This window comes from Halyomorpha halys, unplaced genomic scaffold (genome assembly GCF_000696795.3).
Source record: "Halyomorpha halys isolate HHAL.00 unplaced genomic scaffold, Hhal_1.1 Scaffold55.1, whole genome shotgun sequence".
NCBI classification, from domain to species: Eukaryota; Metazoa; Arthropoda; class Insecta; order Hemiptera; family Pentatomidae; genus Halyomorpha; species Halyomorpha halys.
In genome coordinates, this window is record NW_027105793.1 from 613,682 (window position 1) to 635,175 (window position 21,494).

The 21,494-nt window shown below is 28.3% G+C and overlaps 1 protein-coding gene across 3 annotated transcripts in view; it reads left to right on the forward strand.

Moving 5' to 3' along the window:
- LOC106692405 (uncharacterized) overlaps positions 1–21,458 on the forward strand; it is a 36,252-nt gene extending 14,794 nt beyond the window's left edge. The window contains exons 1-4 of one of the 3 annotated variants that reach the window (XR_002945164.2): positions 3,727–4,214; positions 7,948–8,717; positions 17,127–17,341; positions 18,405–21,458. Coding sequence is in view for 1 of the 3 variants with exons in the window: in XM_014438342.2 (XP_014293828.1) it covers positions 7,953–8,717; positions 17,127–17,159 (798 nt within the window). In the remaining 2 variants the exon portion in view is untranslated. The other 2 variants (XR_002945163.2, XM_014438342.2) reach the window with 2 other exon arrangements.
- Positions 21,459–21,494: the final 36 nt, after the last annotated feature.

A 21,494-nucleotide genomic window follows, 5' to 3' on the forward strand; every position in this document is an offset into this window, starting at 1 on the left:
TCTATAATTTTTTTTTTTATTTAAATTATTTATTGGTAAATATTACAATCTGCCACAACGTTGTTGGGCAATAAGTAACAGTGTTAACTGATCACATTTATATTAAACATTTAAAAAAATAAATAAATAGATGAAAAAATAATTAACAAAAAAATAAATAAAATCTATCTCTAAATATCTATAAACAGAAGGAGAAATAAAATTAACTATATAGTTGATGAAAAATAAAATAAACAAAAATAAATACATAGAAAATAAAATAATTACTAGTCATATTTACACTATCGACCTGAGGATTCCCGTGCTCACTCTATCCCCCACGTATGAGGGGTAGAGTAGGGCTCTTTGAAACCCTTGCGCATCCCTCTTACCGCATCACTGGTAATAATAATGGAGGCTGAATAAATGCCCTAAACTATAATTATTAGTACAATTAATCTTAAAAAAAGTTTTATAAGTTTTCTATTGATATATACAAATATAATCAATATCTTGATTGGCTATACTGAATTTACTGGCCAACATTTTTTCAAATTATTATTAGAATTGCTCATATAGCCAACTAACGACTTTCCAATACAGACGTTCTCAGTCATGCGGTGTTAAAAAAGTATACTATACTCAGAATCGGGCATCATTTGAATACATTTTAAGTAAGACGACGGATATTAATTGTTTTTTTTATTTGTTATCCATCCATGAACGGGTCGTCTGTTATTCAAGCTGAGAGTTATTCCAATGTTTTTATTAGCTATTCGGTATGCATTATCTGTTTTCCGATTTGATTATTTAATTAAATAAATAAGACATTATTTAAAAAAAAAAAAAAATGAATTGTTATTTTAATCGAAATCACATTCGTAACATTTTATTATGCAATAAATTTAAAAAATGGTACGGTGCACACAATTTTACTCACCAACTTATAAAAAAATTGTATTTTTCTATTGCTATAAAAATTCGTGTTTTAGGATTTCTTGAATTGGGAATAATGAATGTAAATTTTGTTTTTGCAAAGAAAACAACGGTTTTACAAAAGTTAATGAATCCTTAATCCAATCGGGAAAGATCGGGCTTTTCCCGTAAGAATTGGATATTCCACTTATTCCTCCTATTCTTCCTTTTTCCTCTTTTATTTATTCATATAACTCTTTAATATTTCGTATTTATCTATTGTTTATTATTGCTAACAATGTGAACTATTTATATTTTTTTCAAATAAACAATATAACCGGTACTTTAGAGAAATAATTTTCTTCTGTAATATTTTTTTTTTTCGATTGGCTATTTCAAAATGAATATATTATTCGAGTCAATGAGCATTCATTACTTAATGAAAAACAGGCTGAAAATTTCAAAATAAATAAAATTCGAAGACAATTTTCACATCGAAAGAGGGTTTGAAGAACTCTTGCCTAATCACCTCATTGCACAACCGTTGGTATAATAACGTTTCTTCCTTACAAAATACTGCATACCTGACCCTCCATGGATTGAGGCAGAAAAGATTCAATTTAATAAGATTTATTACCTTTCTTTTTCCAACAGGAGTTGGTTCGAGTGGAGTCACCTTTAATGAATGTCTTCAACTCAACATTTACAACATTCTAGTTATCAGTATCATACCAATATATGTATATATATATACATATTATTTTTTTTCAATCACATTTTCAAAAATAAATAAACAAATATTTTTATTCCTTGATAAAATTATTATTACTTTAGTCTCACATTTTTAAAAATAAATAAAAAAATATTTTTATTTCTTAATAAAATTATTATTACTTTAGTCTCACATTTAAAGAAAACTCGAATTTCTTCAATCGTTAAAATCACTATTGTTGGGTAAAATGGGTCAACCTTTCAATTATTTTTGTCGGAACCGCAATGCAGAATCCCTGAACCTGCCATCTGTTGCTCAACCTGTCTATTTCAGTCCTTCGGATGATGCGGTGGAAATAAAATTTTTCTATTTTTATTTATGTCGATATTTTCTTCTTTTACTTCTCTCAATAAAGCCATTGATAATACGAGGAATAAAAGACCATAATCAAGAATAGACGTCATTTCTCAGTTATTCTCGTGTTCGGATCAAATCGTTCAAAATATTGATTATGATCTGAGACTCGTATTTCTGTTACATCATTCAATTTTTTTATTTTATTTTTTAAATTATTACTAAGTAATTGAATTAATAATGAGTTTTGCTATAACTTCATAAGCATCAGTGCTGATGTCAGAACTAATTCAATGATATAAAATTAAAAATGCACTGGATGATTTTTGGGAACATAAAAAAAAAAAAAAACATAATATGTTCTGGTTTTAAACCACGTAGTAGTTATTGTCACGTTAATGTAATAACTTACAACTTAAAATTGTTGAACAAAGAAAGACAATTCAAAATATGAGATACTGCGAATTTTGCCCTGGGCAACCATCACTTTTTAAACCAGATTTAAAGTATAAAATATTAAATTAAATTAAAGTATTTTTATTAAATATTGCTACTTTTTTTAAAAAATTTTATTTTATTATTTTACATTCTGTCGTATATTTGCAGACAATAGTAATAGGGATAAGATACTAAATTCACACCGTATGTACAGTAATATAAATTAAATTATAACAAATTAAGAAATAGAAAAATAGCAGTAACAATAACAATAAATTAATAAAGAAAAAATAATGATAATAAAAAATTAAACTTAAAGTAAAATAACATCTTAAAACTTTACTTTAAAGTTACTGGTGCTTCTTTCTCAACCTCATCTCTGGTATTAAAAGCCAGTGGAGGCTGAGCTGGAGCGCGAACTACAGACGCTCAGGACTTGAGTGGAGAATCTGGCCATTGTCCATTCCAATATAATTATTTACAATAGGTCGTTTCAACCTTATAAACGGCTGGTGGGACCTAACAGTTACATTTTTTTTTTTTAACAATTGATTATGGGGGTATAGTCTCGTGCAAAAGACACCCCTAACTATTTACAACGTTATAAATTTAAAAAAAAAAAAAAAGAGATAAAATAAATAGATAATGACATTTATAGATTTAATAAAATGAATAATTTACTTCTAATGGGAGAAAAAAATAACGTAAGAAAAAGACGAAGAAAAAAAAAAATTAAATTGTAGTTATGTCAATAATAGAATCAACAAATATAGAATTTATAACAGGATGTTCGTTTTCGTAAAGTATGCCACTCCCCAGACTTCACAGCCATACATCAGGAGTGGTCTGGGTATTGTTTTAAAAATAAGAATAATTGTTTCTGGTTTTAATTTGGATTTTCTATTAACGATAGGATATAGCATTGCTATGATTTAGCTTTATATATTTAATAAGTATTTATACTCCTAAAAAAAGTTAGGAACAAATTGAACTTGTAGGGGAGTGCGATTTTTAAAACGGACACAAAGGAGAAGTGTAATTCCAGGAAATGAAAAAAAAATCCATACCTACTGTTTGAAATAAATTGCTGAAGGTAACGTTTATTATATTGTTGTTGATGACTAATTAAATTATTCTGAACTTTCAATTGTAATCTGGAATTTAATTGCAACGTTGCATTTCAATTTATTACTTATATATTTTTTAAAACTGTAAAAGTTTAAATAAATTCTTGTCGTAAAATATGCAAAATAAAACTTGGCTTTATGCATCTTTCCCTGATCCATATATATTTTGTTTCTAAAGTGTACAATGATTCGTAAAGATTTTTCATCAGCTGCTTGAAAAAACACGCAAATAAAATATATAATTGCATAAAAATCCAAGCCTTGATCGTATATACATATATAGTTATTTATATCTTTAAAATTTGAGAAATAAAAAAAATAGAAAATGAACATTGTAAAAAACAACAATAGGCATGAAAAGATATGAGAAAATAACATTTTCGGATGCTTTTTGCTAGTAGTATAACTAGTATTAAAGCGATTCAAAATACACTTTTTGTATTAATTTGTAAATTTTTACAGTCGTGCATATGACGCAACTCCGGTAGATAGTGTCCTACGTTTCGGCAGTTTGAGCCATATCCCAGTCAGTTCAGGTTTAGCATTTTAGTGGTCGCTTATTATCCAAGCCCAGCGACATAACACACCAATTTCAATCAACTCCAATTTACTGGGTTGTGTTGTCTCCATTCTTCATTCTACACTCATCTTACTTTTGGGAAACATGCAGGCACTGTTCATCCTATAATGTAAGTGTCCAATTTTCGTATCTTTAAATTACTTAATAATAGACTCGTATGAATAATTCTTTTAATTATTTATCTTGATTTTTTTTAATAATGAAATTCTTTGTTTATTCTGGAACGAATCCCTTCAGAATAATAATACAGAAAATAAAAATTGGGCTTTTGTGTCTTAGAGTAGGAAGCCAAAAATAAAAAATAACTGAATAATAACAATAAAATAAATAATATTTATCTAAAATATAACTTCTAATAATAAATTTTTAAAAAAATGATAATTGACAATAAAGAGCGAATACAGGTAAAAGTTCATATATACAAATTATTAAATGAATAAAGGAACCTCTATTTACAATACAATAAAAGATAAAATAATAATGCAATAATTGGGATTAGAAAGCAAAAAATAAAAATGATAATAATAAACTAAAATGTAGCTTTGGCATACAAATGTGAATTTGACATTTCAATTTAAATATTTTATTCTAAATATTTAAAAAAATTAAAATTCCCTATTTAATGAAATTATATTCACCAGTTTCTATTTTTTTTTTTTTCATTTTTGTTGTCATTAAACATTTTTTAAATAATGCCATCACTTTGAAGGAAGTGCCCGGAATAGACAACTTCCTCCCTTTCCCTTTTGGTCCGTCGCTTTATATTATTGTTGTAAAAGTGGAATTTTATTGTTAGATAAGGTCAATTTACTTATATGTAGGATATATATAACTGTTATTAAAAAATTAAATCCGTACAGCTAAAACCCATGAAGGATCGGAAATGCAGTACTTAAGGAAGTACTGTTACTAGAACAACGTTTGTGCAAGAATGTGATTTGGTCAGTATCACCCTCGACTGACATGTCAATTAAGGTCACCTACTTCATGGGTGGACCCCCGGGGGCTCCCGAACTCCAAGGGCTGACTCATGGCTACAGTGAAACAGAAAATAATTATCTACCACAGCCGGTTTTGAACTGGGGTCCTTGAAGTAGATGGAGCAGAGTGTCTAACCACTTCCGTATTAAAGCTGTTGTAATCCACAATTAAGAAAAACAAAATCTTTTAATAATCCTTATCTTATCACCGATTTTTAGTTTAATTAAAAATAAGATATTAATTAATTAATACGTAAATTTTATATCTAATTGAGAAACCAAATAGTTTTAGGTTAATAAAATTAATAACAATCGAATCATTTTCTGATCCATTTTATGCTGATCAGAAAATGATTCGATTGTTATTAATTTTATTAACAAATCTTTTAAAAGATTTGTTAATAAAATTAATAACAATTTATTAATGATTTTTTTTTAATATGGAAGTACCACAATTTATATCTTAATTTAAATATTCAAATCGATACTTCCTTAATTAGAAATCCTGATAATATAAATTAATAATGGATTATTTTCATTATTCAATAAATTAAAAAAAAAAAATGAAAATATATTTAAATGAGAAGATGGTTGGGGGTGCGGTCAGTGCAGAACACAAGTAACTAAAAAATTATAATTAATGTCAACGTTTCAGACAGTATTTCAGGTCTTCATCAGGGTCTCAAGCACCGGAAAAAATACTTAAGACCTCCACTTATGAATTATGAAAGCCTGAAAACTACCCTTATGAAGCCTGAAATTCTAGCCTAAACATTGGGTATAAATAAATAAAAGCGCAAAAAAAATAAATTTCAGCGCACCCCCAATCATCTTCTTCTGAATTATATATATCCACTGTCGACTATTAACGTATCATAAAGAATACTTTTATTGCAATAAATAAATACTAGAAATACTAAATATGACCATTAGATATTCACCATTAATATTTACTTAGGTCATATCTGATTAATTATATTTTTTGTAAATAAAAAAAATTCAATTTTTATTTTATGATATTGTTTCTTAACCAATATAATATTGTTTTTTTCACTTAGCTTATATCAGTATCATTTCAGTAAATTAACAAAAAAATATGTATTTTATAAGTTTACAGCATTAAAGATCCTAGAAATCCCATTCTGAAATCCAATGTCATTTTTTTACGACCAATATTTGAGATACAACTATATTAACTCCTATTATCGTACTACACATTATTTAAAATAAACTTGATATTCATTGATGATCAGGATATCCCAATATATATATATACTTGTTCATCCCCCTCCCATCCCTAAAGTGTTTAACTGTTGAAATTGTGATATGACTTTCGCTTGGTCATTACCGTGGCAAATGATCTATATTTTGAGGGGATTGTTAATTGTTTAACATTTTACTGTTCTTCTTCATCACAACTAACTCTAGAAATTCCAATGAGATGGGATTTTTTTTCCAGGTCCAGATTGTGAATAAGTTTTAAAACGAATTCCTTTCGTGCACGCTTTTGATCCAACGCATCTTGACGAAGTAAATAGCCGATAAATGCAAACATTTCTTTAGTGTTGGCAATTCGCGTAGAAACAGTGCTAAAAATCCTAAAAATCTAAAGAACAAAATCGTTTAATTATTCGGTTTTCCATAAGAATTGATCATCACAATTTGAGTTTACAGTTTCGACCAGCCGTGGAGATTCAACTACCAGTCATAGGCATTTACAGGTGTTTATTGAGACCTCCAAATAAACACGTCAATTATGATTACTCATTCTCACGAGAAATTGAGGTTCTGAACAATTTTGTTCTATAATGTTTTTCGATTTCCCACATCTAGGTCAAAAATGTTCACAATTATTAGCGATTTACGCCTTCCGAAATGCGTAGGATCAGAAAAGTATCCGATGTTAATTCGTCTTCTTTTATTTTATATCAGCATCTGTAAAAAAATAACCTCATTGCATTTTGAATTTTTGAGGCAGGTTTCGCTGGAAAGAATCCGATGAGGCTAAGAAATGGACAATAAATTCAAAATGTAGATCACATGCCATAGCAGCAGACCCACAGAAAATCAAATCCAAATTTCTAAAATTTGAAAGGTTAGAAGAAATGAACTTGTATACTCGCACACCCTGTATATTTACTTCAAGGAAAATAAACTGAACTATTATTTTCATATTAGTAAAGCAACTATTTATATTTTTACGTTAAAACATATTTATTTCCTGAAAAGTCTCACATGCCTATTTTTCGAAATAGCAACATCGTTGATCAATCTCTGATAATTAACCGCCACTTAATGTAATCGTTAAACGACGGTGAAAACTGAATATCATCTTTGTGGAGAGAATAAAAAATTTAAATAAAACTTTTAAACGATATAAATTTAAAAAATTCACAAAATCAATTTTTGCGATCTCGTCTAATTTTAGCAATGGTTTAACAGTGCATCCATCTGAAGCTTAAAGGTAAGTTAACAAATAGAGAACTGTTTGACGCACAAAGAACACACAGGGCCACTTGGCGCACATCACGTTATTTGCACCAAGATTCTATCTTTTGTATGCACATTTTTAGATTGCAAGCTCGTTATGCCCAGTCAGCTACCACCACCATTATATTATTATATTATCTAACACAATATAATAATATTTTGCTATTATTTGGACTTCACACAATGCACAAATAATATGCACTTTAACCTAATGAGTACTATATCATTTATTATCTGTATTTATTTATCGCTTTTTTTATGCACATGTTTATAATTTTAATTATCACTATCTTTTTGGTCTTCTATGAATTTTCTTCTAATATTATTTTTTTGTTTATTTTATCTTTCACGCTTCTTCTTTTTTTTTTTTAGATAATATGGGAGTTTGGCCTTTTCATACGTGCCTAGTGAGTCTGTTCTTCTTTATTTGCTGCTCTACAGCTCTCGAAGCGAATATAAAAGAACCTAGCTGTGAGGAACTGAGAGCAATGTGGCGATTTTCCAAACGCCAGTCAAGGGCAGCTGAAATCACTAATGAAATTCCCACCTACAGAGACCCTTTTGCATTTAATGTCTGGGAAGAGTATGCCCGACCGAGAAGCGCAGGCCGAGGAAGGTTCAAAAAACCTCCAATCTATGGTAAAGTTGTTCATGGGTCGTCTCATTCTCGAGGATCCTCAGCAGAAAACTACCCTGAACGAATACGTGCCTTCGAGGAAGTGATGCGCCTTTTCGGTTCCTCAATCATTCCAGTTGCGGGTGTTCCTCGAAGGAAGACATCTTTTCGTTTGGGTGGAGGTGGAGGCGGAGCATTCCAGCACTTGCATCCTTCTCAATCCGGAAGTTTTCAACATTTGAAGGAACTGATAAGAAATGAGAGAGCAAGGGAGCTCCAGGAACAGAGAATGAACGAAGAAACAGAGCACAACATGAAAGACATGGGGAAACTTCAGTATGTACGCATGAATGATAGTCCTCCATCCAATATCAATGGAAATTTGATGAGAGAGAAGCCAGTCATGAACGGCAAAGGTGTTGTCGCTTTCCCCGATATTTTACTGCCCCCTTCATATAAATATTTGGATGAATATCTTCCACCAGCTCAGAAGTTCAGGCACAGATACCCAGAGCCAACAAATTCGGTAAGTATTTATTTAATAATTAGATTACACGATCTCTTTTTTCTATATATGCATATATATTTTTTTTTTTTTTTTGGGGGGGGGGTATTTTATAAACAGAGATAAAGGTAGTACCTCCGCGTCTGAATGATTCTAGAAAAGTTTTGTCAAAACAGAAATAAAGAAAATAATGGTATGTTATATTACAGCCGGCTCTATACCGGCACTAAAAATATTTTCTTAAACGATTCGTCAAATGCTAGTACTATACAATTAATTTAATATAAGCTTGATTGGAAAAAAAAATTTATTGCTTTCAAAAGCGAAAACTGCTAATGGTTATCGTGGCCCATACACTTTGATCTGGAAATGATAAGGTAGAAGATGAATGGACAACAGCGTAACGAAATTTCAACGGACACTCCTACCAAATTAATAACCATTTTTCGCGGCATTCTAGATATTTCACTTACTATACAAAGTATGGTAAAGGATTTTTATTTGGCTCTTCTTGAAAAATTTCTTTAATAAAATATTTACTCTTGGTATAAGTACCATACACTATACAAGAATTGAAGTGAATTTCACTACGAAAGAAGCCAAATTTACTTTAAAATTTTACTACTACGGTTTTTCATCAATTTTTATTGTACCGAAATAATTGGGATTTCCGTCCAGGCTCTTAGCTAATAAACAACAGGGCTCATAATACAATTCATTTAATAACTGGGGATAACGCAATCGTATAGTAGAAGTTCGTTTTTTATGGGTAGGGACAAATGTGAGTTTTTAAATAAATGAATATTTTTAGTTGAGGTAAAACGAAATAACCACCCTCAAAAAAGTTATACTTTATCATAGACGTAAATTCACATATTTTTATTATTGATTATTACATTTTTTTTTTGTTTTTCGTTAATAACTAAATAATACTAAGGATTTTTCGGAGATTAACACATTTTATGAAATTAAAGTAGGCAAAATTTCTAACAAAAGCGTGTATTAAATTTTATTTTTGGATGAGCTGCAACACCACTAGAGCTCTCAAATTGCCTAAACATCGAAAATTCACAAATATTTTCAAATAGAAAAAAATTAAAGTTTTACTTGCGATTTTTAAAAAACCTTTATATATATATTTGGATGCTGAATCCGATTTTCAGGTTTTCCTAAAGTTTATAAAATGTTGTAAATGTTATTAACAGCCATTTGAATATGACTGTTAGCTATTTGAAGACAAAAGAAATTTCTGACTTCTAGTGAAGCCCATTGGGTCAAGCAATATCTTCATATCTAAGTGAGGTCATATCCAGCCACTACATTTCAACAGATAGTGAGGTATTCTCATCCAAAAAGAGATTATGTTCAGCCATTTAGTTATCATCTAAGCAGGAATGCCTCAGAACGAGTGCGAAATCCCGATTCCTAAATCAAACTTGGCTTTCTTAAGTTTTATGAGATCCTGAATCCGAAATAAAAATTATTTCTTAAATTCGCAAGATTGTTCGAATCTTATCTGCATACACCTGTTTTGATCCAATGAATGGTCAGTTCAGAGAAAAAAAATGAAACTAAGGTTAATTATTATTATTTTAATACTACAGGTCAACATAAGAAAATTTATATGATTGATATGATTTTGGCTAATATTCATGTTTTTTGGTATGATGTAATCGAAAATGAACTTTTGTTCCACCAAGTATAGATTTTTCACAAAATTGTAAATGTAATATATAATACCAAATCAGTAGCAAAAAAATAAATGAAATCGTTCAAAGCACCTTGGGTACTGAACTTATCAACTTAAATTTTTTTTAAGGTATCAAAAGGATATTAAAATATTACAAATGCCACATATCTAACTATTCTAGGTCAACATGAATTGGTAATATAAGAGAATATATTTATTGTTTGTTGTTTGTTTAATTAAATTAAATTGTTTAAAATATTTTCGAGTGGTTTTATATTGCTTTCCAACCTGGCAAATCATACTTTGTTGTTATATTAAGAATGCAAGAAAACTTGTCTTTCCTATGGTACCAAACATTTCAATTTGGTCAAAACATCCACAACTAATGAACAATACAATTTAGTCTAGAAAAATGTGCAAACCAAATCACTCTCAAGTGAGAAAAATTTCATGTATTTGTTTGTGTATAACTCTGTAATTATAAAATGAGTAGATATTCCGTTTTAATTATTTTTTTTAAAAAAAGGTAAAGTAATAAATATTCTGAAAATTAAATCAATCACACAATTGTTATAGAAATGAAAATAAAATAATGCAAGTTTTTGCAATTTTTTATATATTTTTCTGTTATTATATTATGTTTTCGTATTTTTACTATGTTAAAAAAAACGGGAATGTAGGAATCAATATCTAAGGATTCATTTGTCCAATAAGAATATTAGAAAAGTTAGATATTTTGTTCAACTAATCTTAAAGCAGGTTATCCGAAATAGTGTAACTGGTCACGGGTATTCAAAGATACACAATAAAATTTAAATTTGAAGTACATTGAATTGATAATTAAATATATATTTTTATTTATTTATTTAATACCATAACGGTCTGGTAGACCTTACATGGTTAATGTCAGAGGTACATTTTCTTTTTTTAATTGATTATGGTGGGTCACAGTCTCATACAAAAGACACCCCTAACTATATACACCGTTATGAATTTAAAAAAATTAAGATAAAATGAATAGATTAAAATAATAATTCTTATTAAAAGATAAAAGTCAAATTAATAACAAAAAAATGACATTTATGGATTTAACAAAATACATAATTGACTTCTAATGGAAAAAAAAAGAAAGTTAATTTAAGAAACAGATGAAGAGAAAGTAAAATTAAATAAAACTTTAGAGTGACAATAACATAACTGATAAATATAGAACTTATAACAGGATGTCCTGTAGCAGCCTGGGCTTCAGTCTTCGGGTTGTGGTTAGGTTTCCCAAGTTGTAGGTCACTGCTCCTTTAGCTGTCGGTAACTGGGAATGGAACTCCATGAACCTCTTTTTGATATAATCCTCTATTGTCTCTATTTGTAATTCCTGCTGCAATTGGCTGTTTCTTACAAACCAAGGAGCATCCACTGCAATTCTTATGACTTTAAATAACCATATAAAGATAAAAGGCAGAATGATACATTGAACCTATAAATAAATTAGTCTTCATAGCGGAAGATATCGGATTTATTTTATACTCAGGTGTATAAATACTAACCCGTGTTGTCATTCTCAATATCTGTGCTTGAATTTTTCGTATTTTGGAGAGGTTAAAACCTGTGGTAGGTGGAGGCCTCAAAAAGATTTCGTTTTCATGAGATGAAACATTAATAGATAATAACCCGTGAGGAGACTGATTATTGTTTTCAAAGTCGTTTCTGAAGAATTGTGCTTTATTTTCGGGTAATTCACTAGAAGTTAAAAAAGGAACACTACACATTCATGTTCATTACAATACAATCTGAAGAAGTATTTCTTACAGGAAGATATGATGAATTAATTGTATTCCAATGTTTTACTTCTGTTCTACTACTGTTGCACTTCAGTCCTCACTTTCATGGTTGTTTCAGAGCAACATTTTTAGATTAAAATACAATTTAACTATATTTTCATACATCTTATGAGAACATTTTTTTTACTGTTAAGCTTACAAAATTATTTTAATTAGTATTTTATCGTATTACAAATGCGTATTTCTAATAATTTTTTTCGTAGGACATTTTAAAATATCCTCAGAAAAAAAAATACATCATTGCCGTGGACAAATTAAACAATAAAATAAAAACATAGAAATTTGGATGAATTCCTGGTCTCTGGAATGCGTGGGAGCTGAAAATTCGAGACGTGGCACAAGCCATTTTCTATAATTCAGTTTACGAATATATTGGTTGTTCATGGCTTCATTGTCATATTTTATTTTTGGTCTCAATAATGAAAAAAATTCAAATAAAAAAATTATTAGTAGATCTTACGTTCATGTTTTGCTTGATTGTGGTTATAGCTAAGAGCTAACCCAAGAAGATTTAGAATTTTAAATCTTTTTAAAAAGAGTTGTTTGTTGAAAGTTACCCGTTATTTAAGAATCGTCTTTAAACTGCTTCATTCCAGGCTTCAGGTTCCTTTAAGTATATTTCTTTCCCAGTTGGCATCATTCAGTATATTCTTAAGTTGCTATAAGGTGTTGAACACCGGCGATCTCTTTGTCTTTGATCTTCAACTTTCCCAGTGTCCGAGTAAATCCAATGTACGTATCCAGTTTTTTACGGATTTCAAGGTTTTTCTAAACTGGTCCGTGTTTTTTCTATTGTGATTCAATGTCATCAGCCCATGTTTTACCATGTTATATATATGTTATGTCATATGTTTTACCATGTTAAATGTTATAACTATAGGATTGTGAGCAGCCCTATTTGAAGTCATGTTAAACGTTAAATGCACAAGAGCCCCTAGCGGATTTTCTCAGCAACTTGTTGTATAAGCCTTTATGTTTATAACCTTCCTTCCAGACCCTCATGTTATTGTTTACTTCAGTTTTGATTTAAGTAATTAATTGAAACATGCCTAGAGTGAGTGAAAAGTGGAATTTGTGTGAAAGTTTAGCTTATGAGTGTCTTATTGATCTTCAAACTTGTGAAGAAGAGAATGAAGATGAGCTAATTGACAACTGTATTGAAAGTCACAACAACTAATATGGCGGCGATCTCAACTGGTCTATTGTGTGACGTCATTCTCGATTTAACTGACCAAGTAACAGACTCTCAGCCATGTTAAATGTTATTTCGTTTTACCACGGCAAAAGAAGGCTATTTTATTCGATTTAACACGAGTTTTTCCATTTAACACGCTTTAACATAGATCATGAATACCCCTATTGTAATATATATACTGGTCAATGTAATATCTATATCTATTGTAACATTGATATTGATATTGTAATATTGAAATTGGATACTATAAATGATAATATTCATATTTAAAATTGCAATATCAATATTAGGTATTGTAGAGTCGATAATTAATTTCTGATATTGGAATATCGACATTTTGTTCTTCATTTTATCATTTATACAATTTCAAAAGAATTAATTTATTAATTTAATTTAGCCCTACCTGTCTTTCTAATAGAATTACTTTGTAATGTTTTATTGGATATGAAGTGGGGAAGAGAGTTATACCTCATAAAGAAAAAAAATGCTATAGTGAAAACCACGTTGTATATTTAACTCTAGAAATGACTAAATATAAAAAAATAATTAAAAAAGTAAATAATTAATAGATACTTGGGGGATACCCCCCTGTACCTGATTTGAAGCAGATAACCTTTTTCATTTTTTTTTTTCGCAAAATGTTTTCTGCATCAGTTAAACTCAATTTTTTACCTATTTTTATTATTCCACCTTATATGTAAAATAAAATATTACACGGTGATTACTAAAAACTGTTTTATAAAAAATATAGATAAAAAAAATTTTACATCCAAAAAAATCAATTTTTTTCCATCTTAAACATCTTATCACATTTTTATGTAATAATTAGAAACATCACGATATTAGAATTTGAAATAAAAAAAAAAAAAGAGTTCACACTTACCACAACCACCGATTCTAACGCCATACATATTCAAGGTATAAACGTGTAAAAGTGGCGATCCAATGGTAACTGATTAAATACTAAAGTACTGAAAGAAAAAGATTTTTCAAGAATATTTCTAGTTTGTACTAATTTGAGTATTTTCAACTCCAATTTTTCTTACACGTATAACTCATCGTAAATTTGTAACAATTAGAAAGATCATTAAATTTCCGAAACCTTGAGTTTGTATATTTAGACATAATCCTGATTTTTAGCTATGTAATCTTTTAAAATAAATTGAAAATATCGGACAAGTATAATCTTTATTCGCCGTGGATATGCCGGTCATACAATGATTTACGTTGTTCGGATAAAATATTTTCTACCCATTTACTTTCAAACGTACGATGAATTGTGAACTATATTTATGTAGAAATGCAGATTTCACGGATAGAAAGTTGATATGTAGAACCTCTGCCTGATGAAGACCTGAAATTCAGGTCGAAACGTCGGCACAAATAAATAATTTTTGGTTTATTTGCTGACCGCACTCTCTCCCGACAATCTTCTCCTCATACTCCTATTTTAGGTCATCTCCGTCCAGGAGATGCGTTGAAGTAGCTTTTTCACGCATTTATACACGAAAAGTGGATAATTCTAGAGTTCTAGAATTTCTTTAGGTAATAAAAAAAATTATGGATTTCATCTCGAATTTAGCTTGCCATTTCCGCTACAAAAGCCTTAATTTTTGTTTTCAGTTACTCTTATTAGTATTTAATGTATGTGAAATTTTTGTATATGTGTTATAGTATAATATGATTTTGTATAAACGTTATCGTAAGAGAAGTATTTTGAAGGAAGATAATCTGGGTTGCCTTCAATGAAGTTACCAAAATAGTAGAAAAAAAATTTATTATTATCCAACGTTTCGCCCCACTTCGTTGGCCTGTCTTGATTGTTGTCCGACCAGTCATCCTTGTTTCAATCAAGATTGACGAAGCCCTACAAAGTGGGGCGAAACATTCGTTAGCAATAAATAGTTTTTTCTACTATTTTGGTACCTTTATTGCCGCCACCCAGACTATCTTCCCACAACCTACTTCATAGGGTTAACTATTTTCTTCCAAAATAAAAGATGTATTGTATAAAAGTACCTTTTTAAAATAACTAATTGAATAAGTTTTACTTACAAGGCATATCGTAAAGCCTCCGAGAACATTTTGAATGTAGTTGTTTTTGTTTGTTTTTTGTAACAAAAGAAAAAACAAATCGATGTTGAGTCATAATCATTTGTTCATGTGAAAAATAACTCGTTACTTGAAAATAGAGATAATTTTTAAATAGAGTGTTTGTAGGGTACAATTTTCTATAAAACTTAGTAAGGAATCAATTGTCGAAGATTGTTTAATCATAATATTTGCACCATACAAACAGAGAGAAAACTTACACCAGGCCTGAGTTGTTTTATTTGTTTTTATAATTTTTAATTTAGGACAATGTTGTTCTTTCCACTAAGAGCTGCTGCAATAGACTCCCCTTCCAGCAAGTCGTATCAATTAGCCTACATTTCCCACCCTGACATATCTTTTTTTTTTTTGTTATAGTGATTTCCGGAACACTTACAAAAAATCGGGTCCTTAAAATGTATAGTGGTAAAAGTGGATATTGTAATATCGAAACTAGCCATTGTAACATACATGCTGGTTATTGTAATATCGATGCTAGAGACACTGTAATATCTGCACTAGACATAGTAGTATCTATACTGGTCATTGTAATATACCATAAATACTGGACAATGTAATATCTATATGTATTGTAACATTGATATTGATATTGTAATATTGAAATTGGATACTATAAATGATAATATTGATATTGAAAATTGTAATATCGATATTAGGTATTGTAGAGTCGATAATTAATTTCTGATATTGGAATATCGACATTTTGTTCTCCATTTTATCATTTATACAATTTCAAAAAAATTAATTTAAAATGATTTTTCTTTTTCAATTTATGAGGAAGTTCATGAATATATTATATAGTCGAGTAACTAACCAAATATTGGCAGTTTACATCCTTATTATAGTCATTCGAGGTGTTTGAATATAATAAGGATGCAAACAACACATGTTTACTTATTTGTTCATTAACAAATGATGGTCTTCACAATAAATTTGGAAACAAATATTCGTTTTAATGCATTTGAAAATCTGTAAAGGATAATATAGATAACCAAATGTCGATATCCCGATATTAGAAATGAAATTTTGACATTACTTATATAATATAGATTTTACAATATCCAATATTGATATTACGATTTCCAGTACCAATATCACATTAGGCAATATGAATGCCAGAAAATCCAGCATCAATGTTAAAATATCAAGCATCGAAACCACAATCTCCAGTATTGGTGTCGTAATGTCTAGTTTCGAAGTCACAATATCCAGTACAAATGAGATAATATTCAGTATAGAATTCATAATGTCTTGTACCGATTTCACAACTTCCGGTATCGAATTTATTAATTTTAATTAATATTTCAGTTATTTATGATTTTGTGGTTATAAAATGCTTGATAAATTATGATGATGTTATTGAACAGCTAATGAATTGACATAATTCGAATAGAGACAAAATACTGTCTTGGTGAAACATCATATCAACTATTATGAGTACATAGATAATATACAATCGCAACCTCAACAGAATTTAAATTATGGTCCAAAAATTCAACAACAAAAACAAAGTGAAATGTTTTAAAAAAGATTCTTTAAATAATTTTTAATTTATTACCAAGGGATGTATTGTAAAACTCCATTTATTGTTTTAGATAATGGGAGCCATGAACCAATGGGCCTGGTGACGTGAAGAAGATGGAAAAGAAGTCTGTGAAGAATGCACATATGGAAACAGAAGGCTGCAATTCAATAATGAACTTTTAAATAAGTACTGTTTTTTTCCGCTCAATACATGGTCTAGGTATTGTAACCCAATGCAGCCTGTATACTAGGCATTTTCCCTGCCTATTACTAACCTGTTATTGAGGTAAGTCAGGTACCTATTGGAACCTATCATGGTAATTCATTCCAGCAATTATAGGTATAATGTCATAAAGCATGTTTTATCACAATTACTAGATGTCATTTATTGTGTTGAACTGATTGTGTTATATTGATTTATTGTGAGTAATGTAATATTCATAAAATATAATAATTTTTTATTTGCATTTGTAATATTACATTTATGTTTTTTAAGCTCAATACATGAGTAGTTCCTCTCTTGAAAATATGCCAAGATATATAAGCCCATACCCACTCAATTATATATACATATTTGTTCATTTGATCCCGTTTATGCCTGTATTTTGTGCTCCTTTCTGTTTTGTTAGTAGCTCTAGCATCATTTCAATTTTTCTTGTCATGCTGACTTATATATTGCTCTGTAAAACAATCTCACTGTCCATTTATAATTTTTAATCTTATTTATTACCTTTTTTATTTTTTGACTGAACTTAGTTATCACAGCTTCTTCTTTTACTCTGCCAATTTGTAATGATTCTTTTTATATTGACAAGTCTCCAATAAATTATAATATGATTCATTTTATTTTACAGTTGTGATAAATTAAACATCTAACAACAATATTGCAAATAGTTCCACTGTTGCCTGACGGCTAAGAAACAAACCTCTGAGCAGTTAAGGAGAACTGCATTCAAGTATCCCTTGTTCTATTATGGAGATAAATAATCTGTAATTTACATAAATGCCTCTTTAGTATCAATCGTGATTATTATAGAAGTTATTTTTTCAAACAAGAACGAGGGAATAATGCCAGAAGTTGACATTGGTAGCCAACAAAATCAGATATTTTTGTTAATGCTAATGCTGCATTTCATTACAATTGTCATAATATTATGCATTTTATTATAACAATGATGTTAAATACCCTTCTACATGCATATCTCTTTATCAGATTTATAAGAATATATAATTAATAATTAACACATAATATTTATAACTCATTGAGTAAAAACTTATTTGATTTGTTTTTTTGGTTAATATACTCATGTTTTATCTTTCATTACATTTTTTCTTTTTTTTTTTTTCAGGTATACAAGCTCACTGAATCATTTGAGCAGGCCCTTGGGGATTTACCACTGCTCCTTTATATCTTTTTAAAAATAAATATTGCTTTATACTAAAAATTCTGATATTAAGGTTAACCATTTGATATATCCACTTCTTCATAAAAATTATGATGTTTTTCACTCTTTTATTTGTGAAGAGAAAAAGAATTTTGGCAATTTCTTGAATATGTATGAGTCAATTAGAGAGGAAATTGTAATTATTAAGGAAGTGAAGAATGATACTAAGACTTGGATAAATTCCTTAAACTTCTGATGACAAAACATAGATTTCTTTTTTCTATTATAAGCAAATGATAAGGCCTTAAAAATATTTTGCTATTATTAGTTAGCATAATTTTTATTTTAAATAAATGAAGCTAATTAAAAATAACTACAATTCACTAAAGTGGCTCATTGGTATTATTAAAGATTCCAAACTATAGATAAAAAGAATTTTCAATAAATTAAAATGGCTTTCAGTAATAATGTATTTATAAAGTCACTTTCACTTTCATAAATAAAGATAATTAATAATCACTATCAATTGACTGCAGTGATTGATTGGTGCTGCTAAGAGAAAACTGTTAACTTCATAGTATTTATATTCACTCTATATACAAACATGATATGAACAAATAACATAACATATGGATGGAATATCCATCCGTTTCACAAAAGATAAATTTTTATCATATTCTACTATACAAACTGTTAAAATATTTAGGCCTTAAAGACCAGAATGTACAATAAAGCAATCAATAACAATTTTTGTTGTTCATGCAAATAATTTATGGAATTTGAGTTAATGATAAAATAAAAAAAAATCTATCTTTTTTTATTAAATACTGTTTTGATGTATGAGCATGATATTTTAAAAAGTTTTTGATAGATTTCTCACATCTTTGTTTTTAATTAACCATAAACATTAAAATTAATAATAACACAGTCAATGAAAATTTGAAAAATCCTTCAAAACCAAACAGAGTGTTCTGATTTTGATTTTGCAAAGAACCGTATAACTCTCTTCTGATAAAATTTCTTTTAAAAGTTTAAATTTAAAGTATATTTTATTTTAAAAAATATATAACCTTTATGGCCTTTAAAATATATATAAATAAATATTTATTAAAAATTATATTTATATCATATATAAATATATGGCCTATATATAACCTATACAATTATTATGGCTTATCTTATTTCAAATAGAATTTTAGTCAACTATCAAATATTTTCATGTTAGATTAAATGCTTAAACTTTAGGAAATTTAAATTAAAGTTAGTAGTTTTTATTTTTTAAATTAAGTTTTTCTTTCGATCCATCAAAATTCTTTGAAAATTCAGTCAGCGTTGTTGACCCCAAGTTTTTATGCAAAAGTAAACCGAAACAAACCAATCTTTGATAGTAATAGCTTTATTATTTCATTATTGTTATTGAGCACAGTTTTTTATTTAAATGTTTCTTTTTTTAACTTCAAACTATTGATCAAAATAAGTAGAAATATTTTCCAATTAATCAAAACATTTTTAAAGTACCATGAGTTCTTTTTAAAATAAAAATAATTCTTTTATTGGAACTTTATATATGCATATAATATTTCATTAATTATCAATTGAATTGTGTATCCCTTTTATCTTCAAAAACCTGTAAGCTCAATGATATCTAAATCAAATAAATTAAATAGCTTAGGCAAACAAATAAACAGTATCACAATCTATGTACTAGCTTATTCCTTGTTTCATTAAATTAATTTTAAAAAATGTTTTATTGTATTTTATATTATATATTTTTAATGATAATTTTCTAACTGTTTAATTTTTTTTTTAATTAACACATAATATTTTGATTAAATTAATGTTAGTTATTACATAGCACACAAACATGAACATGTGTGTACACACATACACAAATGCCCACACTTCCTTATACAAATAGAGATTACACACTCATATAGTAAATACCTATGAATTTAACTCAACTCTTCAACTGTCTTAGTAAATTAAAAGAATTGTCTTTATACAACATAGACAGAGGATTCATAATTATAGACTGAAAAATACTGTAAATATTTTAGAACATATAGAACATTCAACATGCAACTTGAAACTTTTATTTATCAAATAAATTGTTGATTTTTTATATTTTTGTCATAAAATAAAGAGAAAACTGATTATAAAAACTCATACCTATAAAATACTATGAAGCTAAAAATTACTTTCTTTAGTGAAGCATGTAAAACATTATGATGAATTTCATGTTGATGATACATAACTTCCGTACTTTCTTTAATATTTTTTCATGAATATTTTATCTTTTTCATGTTCTTTTTAATATAAAGATTTAATTGGAATTATATCCCTTTAAGTGGGTAAAATATACCTAAACTATGTTTATGAAGGTTTTAAACATCTCAGAAGTTTGCATTTGACAAGATTTTTTTTTCTCTTTATAAATATGTTTAAACAATGAGTTGTCACAGGAGTTGCCATTTCATGGATTTACATACATGTTATGGAAAGTAGGACAATATATATTAAAACAGACTTAAAGATACAGATGTCAATTCTAAGATTTGGATATTTGGCATCGCAAGAAAGGATATTTCCTTGTATTTTCCCTAAATGGTATAAGCTACTTTATATGCTAGGAATATTTTTAAAAAATGTATAATAAAGTTTACTGTAATGTATATGGAATACTGGGTAAAGAATATCATAGAATGTTTTCTGAGATTTTTAGCGTACCAAGTAAAATACTACATAAAATTTTATCAATAACTCAGAAATGATATACAGTGTACTTTGCATATCTCCATAAAGATTAAACTTTGGAAATATTATGTATGCTTTATTTATATATGTAACAAAACATTCAATGTTAAAATCGTTGAATAGCTTTGATATGATGGTTATTTCTGCTGCTTCAATTGGAATAATATTAACCTCTTAAGTAGTAATGTTTTACCCTTTCCTTGCATCAATGATATTGTTATTCCTATTTTCATTTCATTGAAAACTGTTTTAATTTATTACGAAACCAATCATTATTATTATTATTATTACTATTATTAC